Source organism: Engraulis encrasicolus, chromosome 24 (genome assembly GCF_034702125.1).
Source record: "Engraulis encrasicolus isolate BLACKSEA-1 chromosome 24, IST_EnEncr_1.0, whole genome shotgun sequence".
Classification (NCBI taxonomy): domain Eukaryota; kingdom Metazoa; phylum Chordata; class Actinopteri; order Clupeiformes; family Engraulidae; genus Engraulis; species Engraulis encrasicolus.
The window spans coordinates 45,245,055-45,262,101 of NC_085880.1; the positions used below are offsets into that span (position 1 = coordinate 45,245,055).

The 17,047-nt window shown below is 44.5% G+C and overlaps 1 protein-coding gene and 1 pseudogene across 5 annotated transcripts; both read left to right on the plus strand.

The window, feature by feature from the left end:
- The first annotated feature begins 827 nt into the window (after nucleotides 1–827).
- On the plus strand, nucleotides 828–6,448 carry LOC134441890 (peroxiredoxin-like 2A; annotated as a pseudogene).
- A 516-nt stretch (nucleotides 6,449–6,964) lies between these two features.
- Nucleotides 6,965–16,428, plus strand: selenou1a (selenoprotein U 1a). Of its 5 annotated transcripts, none has more exons than XM_063190883.1 (7): nucleotides 6,977–7,066; nucleotides 9,643–10,221; nucleotides 11,677–11,856; nucleotides 12,769–12,860; nucleotides 13,198–13,338; nucleotides 14,168–14,332; nucleotides 15,138–16,428. In XM_063190883.1, exons 2-7 carry the CDS (start codon nucleotides 9,729–9,731, stop codon nucleotides 15,234–15,236), a joined length of 1,170 nt encoding a protein of 389 aa, XP_063046953.1. In that variant the 5' UTR covers nucleotides 6,977–7,066; nucleotides 9,643–9,728; the 3' UTR covers nucleotides 15,237–16,428. The 5 variants fall into 5 exon arrangements, with proteins under 5 accessions (XP_063046959.1, XP_063046953.1, XP_063046954.1 ...); XM_063190884.1 differs by having other exon boundaries at nucleotides 11,680–11,856; XM_063190889.1 differs by lacking the exon at nucleotides 9,643–10,221 and having other exon boundaries at nucleotides 6,965–7,066.
- Nucleotides 16,429–17,047: the final 619 nt, after the last annotated feature.

Genomic DNA, 17,047 nt, shown 5'->3' on the forward strand with positions numbered 1-17,047 from the left:
AATTGTGGTGCCACCTTCAATGCTCACACCGCTAGAGCTAATAGTCTGTACTATCTGGACAGTAGGTCTACTATAACCAGAGAGCCAGAGAGACACCGATGACGATTGCCTCTTTTACTAATTACTTAATGTTAGCGGCAAAATACAAATACATTAAAGTATTTGTGTACAGTACAGCAGCATTTTCCTATCCTGTGTGTGTGTGTGTGTGTGTGTGTGTGTGTGTGTGTGTGTGTGTGTGTGTGTGTGTGTGTGTGTGTGTGTGTGTGTGTGTGTGTGTGTGTGTGTGTGTGTGCTGATGTGGTGGTGGTGGAGTGCCTATTTCTGCATCAATGCATCCATTCATTAGTTGCCCTAGTTGTTTTTCACCATCCACAAAAATAAATTAAATTCAAAACAAAATGTTATGCAACAGCATCAGTCTGAAAGTTTGGCAACACATTTTTTCGCAATGCTCTCTGGGGTGCTGTTGTAAAAATATGTCCAGCACACTACCCCTCCATCTTTTGAAGAAATGGTTTAGATGTAGGCCTATCCCTTTTGATCTTTTGAACTATGTTGGGTTTTGCTTTTGTTTTTGTTATATCCCCATATCTCTTGGCCAGTCTTGCCCAATGTAATTAGCAAATAAAATGAAATCAATGATTGTTCTCCTTCTTGTTGATTGTATTGTTATTATTATTATTGTTATTATTATTATTATTATTATTATTATTATTATTATCGTTATTGTTATTATTGATATTATTATTGTTATTATTATGATTATTATTATTATTATTATTATTATTATTATTATTATTATTATTGTTGTTGTTGTTGTTGTTTTTATGACTATTCTCTGACATGGTCCCTCTGCTGTTTCAGCCCAGTGTGGTATCTCCGTGGCGATGTCCGGCATAGCGCTGCTCTCCCAGGGGCTCCTGTCCTTGGGCCTCTTTCTGGCCGGCATCCTGCGCTCCCTCACGGATGCGCTGCTGACCAAGCCTGCCCAGGCCAACCTAGAGGCCCTGGAGAATGTTGATCTCAGGACAACAGGAGGTATGGCTGTTAAAACCCGTTAGCGCAGCACTATGGCTCTCTGTAATGTCATAGCAATGTTGTTATGATGTAGTTAAGCATTTTCTGCAAGTGAATAGGGTCACCCACGACCCCTGCTGCAGTAAGAGGCTACACTAATAATACAGTAACTGAATTTTTATAGCACAATTCATGCAAGAAATACAGCTCGTGCTGAACAGTTAGATTGACAACAATAATTTAAAAATAATGAAAAGAAATGAAAATAATTTAAAACAAAAATGTACCTAAAATAAAATAGCAAAATGATATAGTCTCACTCCTGTACCATACACCTTGATACCGTCCTCAAAATGGATATGCTCTTGTTTAGAAAGTGTGCTGGTTAGAAACTGTATGAATGAAACATTACATAACTACACACAGTAAAAAAATACAGTGTTTATTCAACACTTAAAGAGTCAATGGTCCAGAGTATACTCTCCAAGTGTTGAATTAGCATTGCATTTTTGCTGTGCATGCATTAAAATGAATATTATTGTTGTTTATTCTTGTTATAGTTGTTGTGTTAATATGAATTGTTATAACAAATACCTTTCAACTGTCATGTATAACAGACTAATCATGTGCTGCCTATGTCTGCAGTCCCAGAGAAGCAGGTGAAGGGCAGGAGTCTGTGGGAGAGGTCTGGGGCTGTCGTCATGGCCGTCCGGAGGCCTGGATGATTTTTGTGCAGAGAGGTGCGTTACAGTGTTTCACTTCTTTAGCATTATGTTGCAATCAGAGGCGACTCTATGTTCAGCTGGGGCCCCAAGCAAAATGTCTAAGGAGTGGACATTTGAAAGCCACTACTGACCATCCAGGAGCTTGGGGGCCCCAAGCGGCTGCCTGCCAAGCCTGGTGACAAGATGCACCGCTGGTCCAATGGTAGCCCCATAATGTACGCCGTTCCACCAGTGGAACACTGTAATAGTCATCGAAAAGTTAACTACTATACTACTATGACATAACACTGGGCCTTTTGTAATGCACTACGACTACTACGGTCATCGCCATTCTGGTAACAGCAAATTTACTATGCCATGTCTTAACGGGCTCACAACTCCATTTTACACGTTCATGGTAAAATCTCATAGAGAGTTCCAAACTCAAAAAGGACAGACAGACTGTATGTATAGTATTTATTATTATTATTTATTTATCATCTGTAATCCATGACATTATGTCCACCAATGTGTGGTCTACCAATCTGTCTACCAGTTTTCTCCTCCCAATCCCCCTTTTGCAATTCTGTAAAGCACTTTCAACAGTGTATACGGTTCATTTAAATGTGCTATACATTCATTATATCTATTAACTTACTTGGCAAGTAGATTTGCTGTCTCTTCACACACCTCAATGAAAGAGCTGTCACGTGGTACATAGCAGAAAATACAGTATTACTACAACCCTTGGGGAGTCAGTTTACCATTTTAGAGAGTATTTGGTCTTAGGGAACTCTCTTAGTGTTGAATTAACACTGCAGTTTTACTGTTTAGTTTAAGTAGAGGTTAACCCTATCCAGACTGGGGGGGGCTAAAAGTGCCCGCACCAACTTTGATGTCGTATAATTCCTTAATGACTTAAGCTATGACCACGAAACTTTGTGACTTTTCCTAACATTTAGTTGGCTACAGTTAAGTACCGAAAGATTAGGTTTATCATTTTTGCCTTTGCCATGGCAACGGTTTTCTGACAGGTATGTCTGACCAAAAATCACTTTACCATATCTATGACACCATATATTTTCAGATTTTTTTGTTATTTCCATTAGCATCAGACAACTTTATGAGCATTTAAGTGGTTTGAAGCATAAAATCATTAAAATTTAAGTGCATTACCTAAATTTGTTGGAAAATCCATTATGGCGAGATTTTGGGCATAATAAGATAATGATGTCATAATGACGTCATAATACCAGATAATTACACAAAAATGATGTCATTCATAGATGTCCATATGTAGATCATCTCCCCCAAGTTTCGTAGTCATACTGTATTCCGTTCAGGAGTTATAAGGGGGGGGGGGGGTCAAAAGAGCCCCCCCCCAGGCCCAGCAATGCCAAAAAAGTCCAGTCTGAATAGGGTTAATGACCTCTGGCCTTACCTTTGGCCTGTAAATGACCTTGAGGTGCGTTTGTTATTTTTCAGTAAATATTCATGAAAAGATCAAATTTCACAATAGGCAGCATGGTTTCAAAGAGCAGCACAGTTGCAATACCTATCTACGCTGGCCACAATCCTACACAGTGCACCTTTATGCAAGACGTAGAGCAGGGGTCCCCACTTTACCATGGCACGGCCCCCGGATATACTGACATATTCAGCCAAGGCCCCCCTTTTTGTGCCATATGATTTTTCTGGGCACCACCTTTCACAACCATAGTCTAGTCAGTGCCCCACAGGCATATATAAAAACATTACGTAACGATAATAGTTGTAATGTTCGGAGATGCAATAGATTATTGCCATGCAGTTCTTAACTAATGTTTTGCCTTGTTTTGGTGTATATGAATTATTTAATTTATTCAGATATTTATTTTGTTCAGCTATGCTTTTCCTGCCAGCCCGCCGCGGCCCCCCTAGCAACCCTTCGCGGCCCCCACTTTGAAAACCAGTGACTTAGAGAGACGATTTAAACTCTTCTAGTCTTGAATGTATTTGGTCCCAGAGTACTCTCTAAGTGTTGAACTAACTCCACACTGTGTCTGTGTTGTCACGTGTCCTCGTCCAGGAGGCCTCTGAGCTGTCCTCTCTGAAGGTCCAGCTGGATAAGCTGGGCATCCCCCTCTACGCAGTGGTGAAGGAGAACATCAAAAACGAGATTCACAACTTCAAAACATATTTCAACGGGGAGGTGTTCGTGGACTCAACGGTGATTAAATAGATTTGGATCATATGCATACAGAGACATGACAGAAGTTGATAGATCATGAGTCACTGGCGTGTGTACAATAGATCTCTCAACCTAGTCTGTACAGACAAACAGGTGTTGACCTTCTGAGGTCATGTATTCTATTGAATTGTTTTGCATTTTACCTCTTTATGAAACATGTTATGTTATGTAATTGTATACATAACTGTTAATCCCATGGCTAATTACTAGCTCCTTATTTGAACCCTGCTCTGTGAGCTGAAACATTCACACACACACACACACACACACACACACACACACACACACACACACACACACACACACACACACACACACACACACACACACACACACACACACACACACACACACACACACACGCATGCATGCACGTACGCACACATACACATACACACACACACACGCAGTGAGAGTTATCCCAATTCATGCATACTGCATATGAAATATATATAAATGTATACATTTTTAAATGTGTATAATGATTTTCTTCCACTATAGAGAGCCTTCTACGGTCCAGTAGAGTGTAAGATGGGCGTTTGGGGAATCCTCCGCATCGGGGTCTGGAGGAACTGCTATCGGGCGTACAGGAAATGCTTCCCCAACAATCTCAGGGGAGAGGGTTTCATCCTGGGAGGGGTATTCGTCATAGGACGAGCAAAACAGGTGCACATTAACATTCATACTGTAAATTGATAGGAACAGTGAAGCAAAGTGGGCAGTCATGGGTGAGCGGTTAGGGCGTCAGACTTGCATCCCAGAGGTTGCCGGTTCGACTCCCGACCCGCCAGGTTGGTGGGGGGAGTAATCAACCAGTGCTCTCCCCCATCCTCCTCCATGACTGAGGTACCCTGAGCATGGTACCGTCCCACCGCACTGCTCCCCATGGGGCGCCACTGAGGGCTGCCCCCTTGCACGGGTGAGGCATAAATGCAATTTCGTTGTGTGCAGTGTGCTGTGGAGTGCTGTGTCACAATGACAATGGGAGTTGGAGTTTCCCAATGGGCTTTCACTTTCACTTTCACTTTCACAAATAACATATACAACTACAAACAAACAGATAGTGCAGACCTCCGCCAAGGAAGTTGTTTGATAGAACATGTTACACCCTATTCTTTTCTTTTCTAAGTCTTTCTGCCTTCTTTTTGTGGAGTTAGAAACTTGAATGTCTAAATTCACCCTATCCCGCACTGGTGAAGAATCTTTAAAAACAAACAAACAAACGAACAAAAAAATCCTGGATCCGGATCGTGAGCCAGATCACCACCAAAATATAGTCACTTCTTCCTTTTGTCAATTTCACTAAATACATTCATAACTTTTTGAGTTATCCTGCTGACAGACAAACAGACAGATAAACAGACAAACCAACGCGACCGAAAACATAACCTCCTTGGCGGAGGTAATAATAACACTAATACGCCATGGCAGCCGTGGCCTAGTGGTTAGAGAGTTGGTCTTTCAATCTAGGGGTTGCCGGTTTGAATCCCACATGACCTCTCCCTACATCTCCATCCATGGCTGAAGTGCCCTTGAGCAAGGCACCTAACCCCACATTGCTCCAGGGGCTGTAACCAATACCCTGAACAATAATAGTTTTAAGTCACTTTGAACAAATGAAATCGTCAGCTAAGTGTATTGTAATGTAATAATGTAATAATATTAATAATAATTGATGTTGCTCCGGGTGAATGCACAGTAGGTGATGTGACTCGCCTTTGTAAATCACTTTAGACAAAAGTGTCCTAGTAAATCTGTCATATAATGAATTCCAGGTGTGTTTAAAAGACTTCTATCTTACAGATGTGTTTATTTCTTACAGGGTATCCTCCTGGAACATCACGAGGAGGAGTGGGGAGACAAAGTGAACCTGCTGTCTGTCCTCAGGGCAGCTCGCAAGATAAAGGAGATGTAAACTGCATGCCGCCATTTTGTGTGGCCCACTGACACAAATGTACAATTGTATGTACAGTATTGTATGATATTGTAATTGTATTATGTTGTAGCACCATGGTCACTGGAATAATGTGAAAGACTGATAATGCACACACAGGCTTGTGCTTGAGAGGTTTATTAGACTAAGAAACATTTGCTGAAAATGTATAAGGGCTTTTGACAAAGAGAGACTAAAGTTTCTCTCTGCTTTGCACTATACACCACTTGCAACACATATCTACGTTGTAGCCTACATATATATAGCACAGAGAGACATCTCACTTGAGTGGAACTGCTCCACTGATGTAAATTTTGCATTTAAGACTACAGGGAAAAGGTCAATTGAAGTGCCCTATTAATGCTGTGCGAGGACTAAGTGTATTTATGAAAGCCTGTGTTTAAACTCATCAGAGCGACCTGGTTTGATGCTCATACATCGTGTCCATCACAGCAGCATTAGGCCACTTCAAGACTTGGCTGTTTACTATGAGTTTGAATAAATGCATTTAAAACAACTGCAAGGTGTAACGTGATCGTCAGTCCTAATAAAATGTCCAGTGAATTGTCTCTGCGTACATCTGAATTATTTGACTCCAAAGGCGTGCACAGATAGGGATGAGGTGGTGCTAAAGCACCTGCCCCTTTGCCCTACTGAACAAAAAGTGCCCTTTTTGAACATTATTTTTTGTCACAAATGTACTTTAGTCCATGCTGACATGATCATCTGCAAATGCTTGATGATCAAAAGCATGTCACAATAATGACCCAGTACAATACACCCTCTGCCTAGAAAGGCCATCCTCCCTTGAGCACCTACCCCCCAAAATGTCTGTGCACGCTACTGTTTGACTCATATGATCCGTTCCACTTTTGTCTAAAATGTCATATGACAACACATTTTCTAATAATAGCCTACTTGAATTGTAACAACATAGCATAGTGACTTTGTGGTAAAATGGTAACTTGCTTTGGTAAAATGGTATGATTGCAAACAGTACAGGCCCACAAAGGTCACATCCGATTCTGATTGGATAGAAGGCCGACTCTATCGGAATAGATTGCTTTCCCCTGTGCTCTGCGCTGATTCGATTGCTAAAGGCTGTTCTCTCCCCTAGTTTGGTAACAGACGAGACGTGTGTTGGACAAGTGGAGGCGTTGTTTTGCTACTGTCAAGTCAGTAAGTGAGACCATTCAACTTTGAGGAAGATGTAATATTATGATATGTAACAGATGGTGGTTATATTAATTTAAAGGCAATCTCGTTGTTTGACACGTACGGTGTCGTATTTTTGTATTTTGAAGAACACGATGGCTAACGTTGGCTAACGTGCGGTTGGTTGGTTGGTCATGGTGGTGGTGTGTCAATTCAATTCAAATAGAGTTCTTCAGCGGAAGCGGAAGCATGTAGTAGATTGTAGTCTTTCATGTTAGCATTTAAGGACGTCCTGGTTCCTATCGGCTTCCGGCCTCCATTGGGAATGAATAGGGGTAAATTTCAAATAAGCTCCGAGTGCAAGCACGCGCTTAGCGAACCCCCGCAAACTGTCGAGGGTGTTAAAAATAGGCTGTAGGTATGACATGGTTGATCATTTTGTGTCAAACTTCGACATAAATACGATGTTGCGTCCATATGCTAAACCCGGAAGCTTTTGGCGACTACAGAAACGGCGCCAGTATCTAACGGCATGTACGTGCGGAAGGTTGTACCCATGGCAACCAAAGGAAAGTATGTAGTTCGGAAGTTTTAATGATCAGAAAGGGGTTAGCAATATTGAATTATAATCGTCATGATTTAACATGTGAATACACCAACATGATGATACGATCCGTTCCACTAATGAGAAAGGGATGCGGGGACACGCTAATGTTCGTTGTTGCCGTGCAACTTATATTTTTGCCAAACCTGAATCTCTATGGCGTTTTGCAATGTAAAAAATCGCCAGGGAACCGGTAGTCCAAACGCCGCATACAAGTTGACGTCAACGCTGAAGAGCTCTATATCGATTTCTGGTTGTGTAGTGTTATTTTGGACATGTATTTTTTTGCTCATTTAAATGTCTCTTAATGTATACATCGATGAGTAACCTGGACATTAATGAATCATTCGTTTGGCTTAAACCAATCGTTTCAAGCAGAGCAAGTGTTAAAGTGGGGCTCAACTAATACTAGACCTATAATATCTAACGACCCATAATAGCTAGCACCCTTTAACACGATTTATTTAAAAAATAAAATAAAATAAGGCAAGCCTTTAAAAAAAAAAAAAAAATTGCCTCACTTTGTCGGGAGTGTCATGGAGAGATACTGCAGATGAAGCGTGACCAATGACTGTATCTTTATCGTTGAGGGAAACTGGTCACACAAGCTATAGATGTGAGTGACGCGAAGTTATTCGGAATTCATATGCCTAGTTTTGTGGCCACATACTTCAGCCCAGGCTTGTTAACCAGATCAACGTCTTATCAAAGGGGATCTGAAATAAGTTGCCCGTAATAAGCAGGAAGAGTCTATCTATTCGAAATAATGTTGCGATATTACAACAAGTTTTTTGTGTGTAGCCTACATGGTGTGTACTAAATGTCAAAGGCGCAAGGGAGTTTCAAAGGAATGCTGTACTGCTTTGTGTCACACTGCCCTGCTGCTTGCATGGTTGTTTGACACAGTTGACAACCCCTTACGTTGACAGCCCTCCTTCAAGCCAACTTGGTAGGATTATATATTACGCAAGATGTGTACAAAGGACAGTTTGTTGTTAATGATCAGATTCGCCGTGGGGGTGCACTGTCAATGGCTCACGCCTCACATGTCAGTGGTTACTTAGCTAACTGTTTGTGGCAGATTTCGTTCAAGGATGTAGTTATAAACCCCATATCCTATTGGGAACTTCAGCAGGCCTGTTCTATCCTTCACACCCCAGCCATAAGTCCCTCTATAGCCTAATATTTACACAAAGATACAATTTTGCACACAGGGCGTAGACCAGGCCTACTGTAGGCTGGTTTGAAAGGCTTTACTCTAATCCGTATGAGCTGAAGTTGAACCGGTGTACACTCACTGAGCGCTGTTTATTATCCTGAGGGCAAGGAACCAAGAGGGAAGCTGAAAGTGAAAACTTTGTACTGTGTGTGTGTGTGTGTGTGTGTGTGTGTGTGTGTGTGTGTGTGTGTGTGTGTGTGTGTGTGTGTGTGTGTGTGTGTGTGCGATTACTCGGGTTCATATGTATCACAGGTCACTCACTGCTGGAAACCTTCATGATACACATAGAGCAGTAAGGCATTTGCAATGGCTTCAAAGGACTGTGTAAACTATAAACTCTGATGTGTGACTTGTGTGGTTTCACACAACGATGGAAAACCGTCCTTTTCCAAGCCAAGTTCTGTTCATTTTACTGCAAAAATGTATGAAATTAGATCCGGACAGCAATGTGCATAAGATCCTGTGTAATGGCAAAATCACTGCCATAGCAATGCCACGATAAAGCGCTGAAAATTTGAAATCAGTGTGGGTAGACAGTGTGATGAAGTGGTCCACACACTGGGCATCAGCTCCAAACATTTCAACTTTATTTCATTTTTAGCTTGAAGAAGATCCCACTGTTGGATCGAAGAGACGCGTTGCCGTTTGTAAAAATGAAATAAAGTTAATATGTTTGGAGCTAATGCCCATCAGTGGTTCGTGTTGAGGCTGAATGGCTAGGACGCTGTGAGGAACGTGCATCTCAGGGTAGTTCTCTCTCCTCTCTCTTCTTTTCAGAGCGAGCTGTGAGGGCACGTGTCTGAGGTTATATTTTTTGGAGACGTGGGGTGTTGCCTTCCCCAGCCCCTCCCATCCCCCCCGTTATGTCACTCGTACCGGCACTGTCCAAGTGCTCAGGTGGTCCTCCTTGGTGGGCTAGAAGACTTCAGAACCTCCATGGGTGCACTGCGACGGCGGCGGTGCCTACGGTGGTGGTGGGCCGCACCTTTAATACGAGTCCTGTGCAGTCAACATGGCAGACCAAGTCGGCAATAGGGCGCCGTCCTCCCGTTTCCAAATCGCAAAGCCTTGCCAGGCAACTCTGTGTTGCCCAAGGCGGGCCGGGTCAGGAGATTATTGGGCTGGCTAAAAAAAGGCCCAGCCAGTCGTGGTGGCTGCCGGCGGAGGTCCCTGTGCGCTGGCTGCACCTCGAGCCAAGGCTATGCGGTCGTCTTAGGGTCGACCCGTTGGCCCCCATGACCCTGTTGTCCTCCACAAGGCTGTATGCAACACACCCAGGAGAACGCACACCTGGGAAACAAAACGCAACCTCAGTTGGCCAAAATGCTAAATACCCAGTCCGTGGCTCAGGAAGAGGTACTTGATCCCACAAATGGATCAAATTATTGCTCTCAGTGTATGTGTGTGAGTGTTTGTGTTTTGCTTGCTTTTTTCGGACTGGGCCTTGATCGTAACACACATGCATTAGTGGATGTAGGCTAGTCAAAGCGGCTTTGGTTTGTAGGGCATTTTAGAAATCCAGTGTTTGCGTGATGGTATTTTTGGCTGCATGTGTTGTAATCAGGTCTGTTGCCTCAGGGTTCCGTGTGTGTTTCTCAATCAAACCCTCATGATGACTGTCTGACTCGCCCCACAAACAACTGCTGTTTCCAAAACCACATCTCCCTAAATAACACACCCAAACCCGCCTGCTTGCAGCCCAAGACCTTGCTCTGTGTTTGATTTTGTATGTCTATTTTGTGTCTATATGTTTTTCATTAGTTAGTCATTGTGTTTTTATTTTTCTCAATCCTCCTCATATTTGTTTGTGATTGTCTTCTCCATTTGTGTGTATTTCCCCAATCTCTCCTGTCCTCCTCCTCCCCCCATTCGCTTGCCCTCGTCTCACCTGTGCTCTCCTCCTCCTCCTCCTGTCCCCATCCCCTCCTCCTCTTCTTTCTCCTCCCCTGTGCTCTCTTGCTATCCTCCCACTCCTCCTTGACTCCCCTGTGCTCTCCTATCCTCCTCCCCCTACTCTTCCTTCACCTCCTCATCTCCCCTGTGCTCTCCTCCTCCTCCCCCTCTCCTCCTCCTCCTCCTGTCCTCTTCCTCCTCCTCCTCTTCATCGTCTCCCCTGCCCTCCTCCTCCTCTTCCTCCTCCTCCTCCTCCTCCTCGTCTCCCCTGTGCTCTCCTCCCCCTCCTCCTCCTCCTCGTCTCCCCTGTGCTCTCCTGTCCTCCTCCTCCTCCTCCTCCTCGTCTCCCCTGTGCTCTCCTGTCCTCCCCCTCCTCCTGCTTGTGTCTCCTGTCCTCCTCTCCTCCTCCTCCTCGTCTCTCCTGTCTTCCTCTCCTCCTCCTCCTCCTCCCCCTCGTCTCCCCTGTGCTCTCCTGTCCTCCTACTCCTCCTCCTCCTCCTCCTCGTCTCCCCTGTGCTCTCCTCCCCCTCCTCCTCTTCCTCCTCCTCCTCCTCCTCCTCGTCTTCCCTGTGATCTCCTGTCCTGCTCTCCTCCCCCTCCTCCTCCTCCTGGTCTCCCTTGTCTTCCTCCTCCTCCCCCTCCTCCACTCATTATCTCCCCTGTCCTCCTCTCCTCCTCCTCCTCTTCACCTCCTCTCCCCTGTCCTCCTCCTCCTCTTCACCTCCTCTCCCCTGTCCTCCTCTCCCCTGTCCTCCTCCTCCTCCTCCTCCTCCTCCTCCTCCTCCTCCTCCTCGTCTCCCCTGTGCTCTCCTGTCCTCCTCCTCCTCCTCCTCCTCCTCCTCCTCCTCGTCTTCCCTGTGATCTCCTGTCCTGCTCTCCTCCCCCTCCTCCTCCTCCTGGTCTCCCCTTGTGCTCTAGCAGTCCCTGCTGGCCTGGAGGGGGCTCAGCTGGCTATGGGCGTGTGGTCGATGGGCCTGGGAGCTGTAGGCGCCGCCATCATCGGCATCATCCTTGCTAACACTGATCTCACTCTGCCCAGCTCCACCATGGCCTCCCTAGACTACCTGGAGGAAGCAGACCTCAAGAGCACCACCGATGGTGGTAAGGAGAATTACATTCCATTAGGGCTGCACGATTGTGGAAAAAAATCATAATCATGATTATTTTGGTCAAAATCGTTTGATTTTCGATTATTGATTTTTTTGAAAATTATAACAAGATGAAATATAACCAATCATTAATTATATACGGGATGAGCAAAATAAAATATAATTATGTAAAGGCAATAGCATGAAACTTAGGCAGCCTGTCAGTATGTTCTGGTTTCAAGGACGCTCTCAAAGGTAGGTCACTATTGCCACGATTAACTTAAATGAAGATTGAAATCACGACTTCTATATCACGATTTTATCACGATTCGATTATTTTTGATTAATTGTGCAGCCCTACATTCCATTCCATTACACTTAGCTGGGGCTTTTTCAGACTTAGTTATTGTAGGCACAGGGTATTGGTTCCAAGCCCTAAAGCAATGTGGGGTTAGGTGCCCTGCTGAAGGGCTCTCCAGCCATAGATGGAGGTGCTGGTAAGGGGATTTGAACCAGCACTCTATCCACTGAGCCATGGCTGCCCCATTGGTAATAAACCCGTCCACTAAGCTTAACTCAGATGCCTCTAAACTCGTGTTTCTCAACGCAGGGACTCTGCAGTACCATAGTTGTCTTTCAAAGCGGACGGGTGTTTGTCTACCTACAATCTAGGCTTTTTTGTGAATTAAAGTTTAATTTTATATTGGGCAAGTCAAAGAATCACACAATTTAATCCCTAGACATTCACTTTATAATCTGCTGGAGATTAATTTCTATTCTATGGTAGCAAATACAGCATAGTAGGTACATGGCATGCATTTCTACATTCTATAATAAACACATTTTTATGTTGTTCATAATCTCCAATGTTTTATATGCATCTGTGTTTGTAATAAATCTTGGTGTGTGTGTTTGCTTTCAGACTCGCCCAGCTTCAAAGCCAAGACGCTGTGGGAGAAGTCTGGAGCAGTCATCATGGTCGTCAGAAGGCCTGGATGATTTTTGTGCAGAGAGGTACGGTGATGAAATATGATGTTTTTGCCATCAATTCATTGGCATCACTGCTTGTCTCCTAATGCCTTAACCCATTTTAGCCGAAGGCACATGCCTTAATTCAAATCCTTTGAATACTGTAATATGTCCTTTGGAATCACTGTGTGGCCAACTTTTATCAGTGAGCAACCCTCTGCAGTTTATGGCCTGTTTCTTATCATAATTATGTACATTATGTTTTCATCACTCCTTTTTTTACTCTGTATGTGCGCGTTTGTGCGTGTGCGTCCGTGCGTGTGTGTGTGTGTGTGTGTGTGCACGCGCTTGCATGACTGTGTGTGTGTGTGTGTGTTGTCAGGAGGCCTCTGAGCTGTCCTCTCTGAAGCCCCAGCTTGAGGAGCTTGGGGTCCCCCTCTATGCCGTGGTCAAGGAGAACCTCGACACAGAGATCCAGGACTTCAGACCGTTCTTCGCTGGGGACATCTTCTTAGATGAAAAGGTACATTAGTTGGATCAATGTACAGGCTAGATATGGCTGCAGCCTAGGGGCCCCCACCTGCCAGGAGGCCCCCACAGGCTAGATATGGCTGCAGCCTAGGGGCCCCCAACTGCCAGGGGCCCCCACAGGCTAGATATGGCTGCAGCCTAGGGGCCCCCAACTGCCAGGGGCCCCCACAGGCTAGATATGGCTGCAGCCTAGGGGCCCCCAACTGCCAGGGGCCCCCACAGGCTAGATATGACTGCAGCCTAGGCGCCCCCACAGGTTAGATATGGATGCAGCCTAGGGCCCCCACCTGCCAAGGGCCCCCAGAGGCTAGATATGGCTACATCCTAGGGGGCTCCACCATAGGCTAGATATGGATGCAGCCATTGACCCCCTCAGGCTGGATATGGATGCAGCCTAGGCGCTCCCACAGGTTAGATATGGCTGCTGCCTAGGGGGCCCCACCAGCCAGGGACCAGGAGGCCTCCACAGGCTAGATATGGCTTCAGACTTCATATTCCAGTCATTTTGGGCTACTGAAGTGCATGTTAACAATGTCCCTGACCGTTCACAGTATATGGCCACAGAAAGAGTAACTGTCTGCTGTTGTTTTTATCTTGTACTGTAAATGCCATGTTCATTTCCTATGGAGCCCCATATACATTTCCTTGTTGACATGCCAACTTCCTCTACTCACTTTTTGTTGGGTGTGAAGGAGATTGCTTCTCCCTTCTCATGCCGAGAGAAGATGTAGTAGGTGAAATATTGTATGTTATGAACTGGTGGTGAAATACAACAAATGAGTTTTCAATCTCAACTAATTTCTTTTTTTTTTCCTCCTTAGAAATCCTTCTACGGCGAGCAGCCGAGGAGGAGTGGTGTGGGGGGCTTGTTCCGCGTGGGGGTGTGGTCCAACTTCAGGCGCGCGTGGAAGGGGGGCTTCGAGGGCAACATGAAGGGAGAGGGCTTCATCCTGGGTGGGGTCTACGTCATCGGATCAGGGAAGCAGGTAACTAAACCATGAAGATACATACAACGCCACTAGGGCTGTAACGATATTGTATCGAATCCAGAAAGTCAGAAGAAGGCCGTATCGTCATACGCACTTTCAATTTGACAAAGTTGTACCCTTCATTCCAGAAAACTACCACATGATATGATGTGCTTTCAATCATATCATTATTATTTTTCAACTTTTTTCATTTTTACATGATTACAGTAGTAACGGCTTGTAACCTAGTCTACCTATAAACGATCATCAAAAAGATACCGTACTTTCTAAAAATCGTAGGGTGTACTGAACCGTAGGTCAAAAACGTGTTGGGAACCGAATCGTGAGTTGAGTGTATCGTTACAGCCCAATTTGCTGTTACCAGAATGGCAATGACCAAGTCGTAGTGCATTACTAAAGGCACTGTGTTATGTCATAGTATGGTAGTTAACTTTTCAATGACTATTAGTGTTTCACTGGTGGAGCAATGTGCCCCAGGCCATCTTAATCCGGCCCTGATTTGATTTCACACGATGTCTTGACTGCATGTCACTGCATGACAGCTGTGCGAGTCATGGCATACGTACCTGTGGTTTCTGAGGAACCTCATCTTGAATTTTGTTTACCCTTCCAGGCAAAAATCTCCAGCGGAATAAATATAGCACCAGGAACGATTCTAAAATGGCTTTCTTTCTGTGCAGTGTCCAAAGGGCACCTCTTGGACTGCTTTTGAATGATTGGCAAGAGTTGTTGATGCTATTTTTAACGGGAGAAGTGATTGTACTAATTGTCATCGTTTTTTTTTTTAAATTGGTTTCCCTAGGGAATACTGCTAGAGCACCAGGAGAAGGAGTTTGGAGACAAAGTCGACATCCCGTCTGTATTGGAGGCAGCTAAGAAAGTTGTGGTTGAGAAAAACTAAAGCTGATATAAATTTGTAGCCGTTAGTATTTATAACAGTTCGGTAAGCAACTTGTGTAATGAAGGAATGTGTCTAATTTTGGGATAACAGTACAGTACACTTAGTGATCACTTAGCAAGTATGACTGTGACTACACACATGGTTTACGCAATAATTTATAATCTGCACACGGGCTTTACCTTGCTAGTAACAATCTCAGTCATCAGCAAACACCATGTGCATGTGTGTGTGTGTGTGTATGTGTGAACTGAAGTAAACCTCATTACTTGTAGTGGACTGCTGTGTGTTGCCACATGCCCCAGCTTAGTGACCCTGGGTATTTCTCAGGGTGCATTCCAATATGCGACCTTGCGTCCTCCACTTGTGCTTGTGGCCTCATACCAGGAAGTAATTATTACATCACTGACAAGACAACAGCATTATATTTCAATACCTCGCGGGGCGAGGCCACAAGCACAAGTGGAGGACGCAAGGTAGCATATTGGAATGCACATTCAATGTGAAGTGTACTAGCCTCGCTTGGACGAGTAATGCCTATTTTTCACGGATTTCACCAAAGAGTATCCAATAGCTAGTTCTAAGTGTAATTAATAATTGAATACATCGGGCGGAAAAATGGGCATTTACTCGCCCTAGCAAGGTTAAGACTCTTCACTTTGAGAAATGCCCCGTTTTTGGGGGAGAAAGGAAGTCAGTCATAATCACTTGTGTCACCTATTGTCGTTTTCTCTCAGTGTGAAATGGCAGTAGGTGCCAGTAGTGTCTCCTACTATTTAACATTCCTGTTTAGATCTGACTGCACTTAATGAGCCATTCCCCACCACCCTCTGCTGTCGTTACGTTGTCTATTATAATATGAACCTGCCTGCCTGGCTAGCACACCTGTGTGTTGTTGTGTGGCTGCTGCGGTGGCGTGTTGTCGGACCTCGCCCTGGGGCGTGTGATAATGATAGCTTGCCCGGAAACTCCTGCGCGGAGGGGGCAGGCTTGAGGAAACCCCACACGGCCAGGGCTCTGCTCGTCCGGACCGCACGCATGCAGCCAGCCACACACACTTCACCAGGACGACGGCTCACCAGGTGGATATGTGTGTGTGTATGATCCTTGCTGACTAATAAAACTGACCTCATAATGTACCATAATGCACCTCCGAGCTTTATTTCACAATATTCAGAATTGTGGTTGTTAATAAACATGACAACAGACAAGCATAATTGGGTCCTCGTTTTATTATTTTAGGGTCTGGGTCCTTTTCAGATGACTGTCCTGGGCTCACTACAGAGGGCAACTTGTAGAGCAGGGGTGGAGAACCTTTTTCATTCGCGGGGTCACTTCAAATTCATCCGAGGGCCTTAAAGGGACACTGTGTGAGATTTGTAGTTGTTTATTTCCAGAATTCATGCTGTCCATTCACTAATGTTACCTTTTTCATGAATACTTACCACCAGCATCAAATTCTAAGTATTCATTATGACTGGAAAAAAATGAACTTTTCATACATGAAAAGGGGGATCTTCTCCATGGTCCGCCATTTTGAATTTCCATAAATAGCCATTTTTAGCTGCAAAAATGAGTGTAATTGGACCATTCTAGGAAATTTGTTTATTACTTAGAACACTTTCATGCAAAGATCAAATTTGGCAATTGGCAGCCCGATTTCAATGAGCAGCATAGTTGCAGTACCTTTTTTGACCATTTCCTGCACAGTGTCCCTTTAAAAGTCCTCCGAGGGCCGTACTATGAGCACAAACCAGGATTTCCCCCTGCACTTTAGGCCTATATTGAAGGCAGCCACCTTTAAAACAGACCCA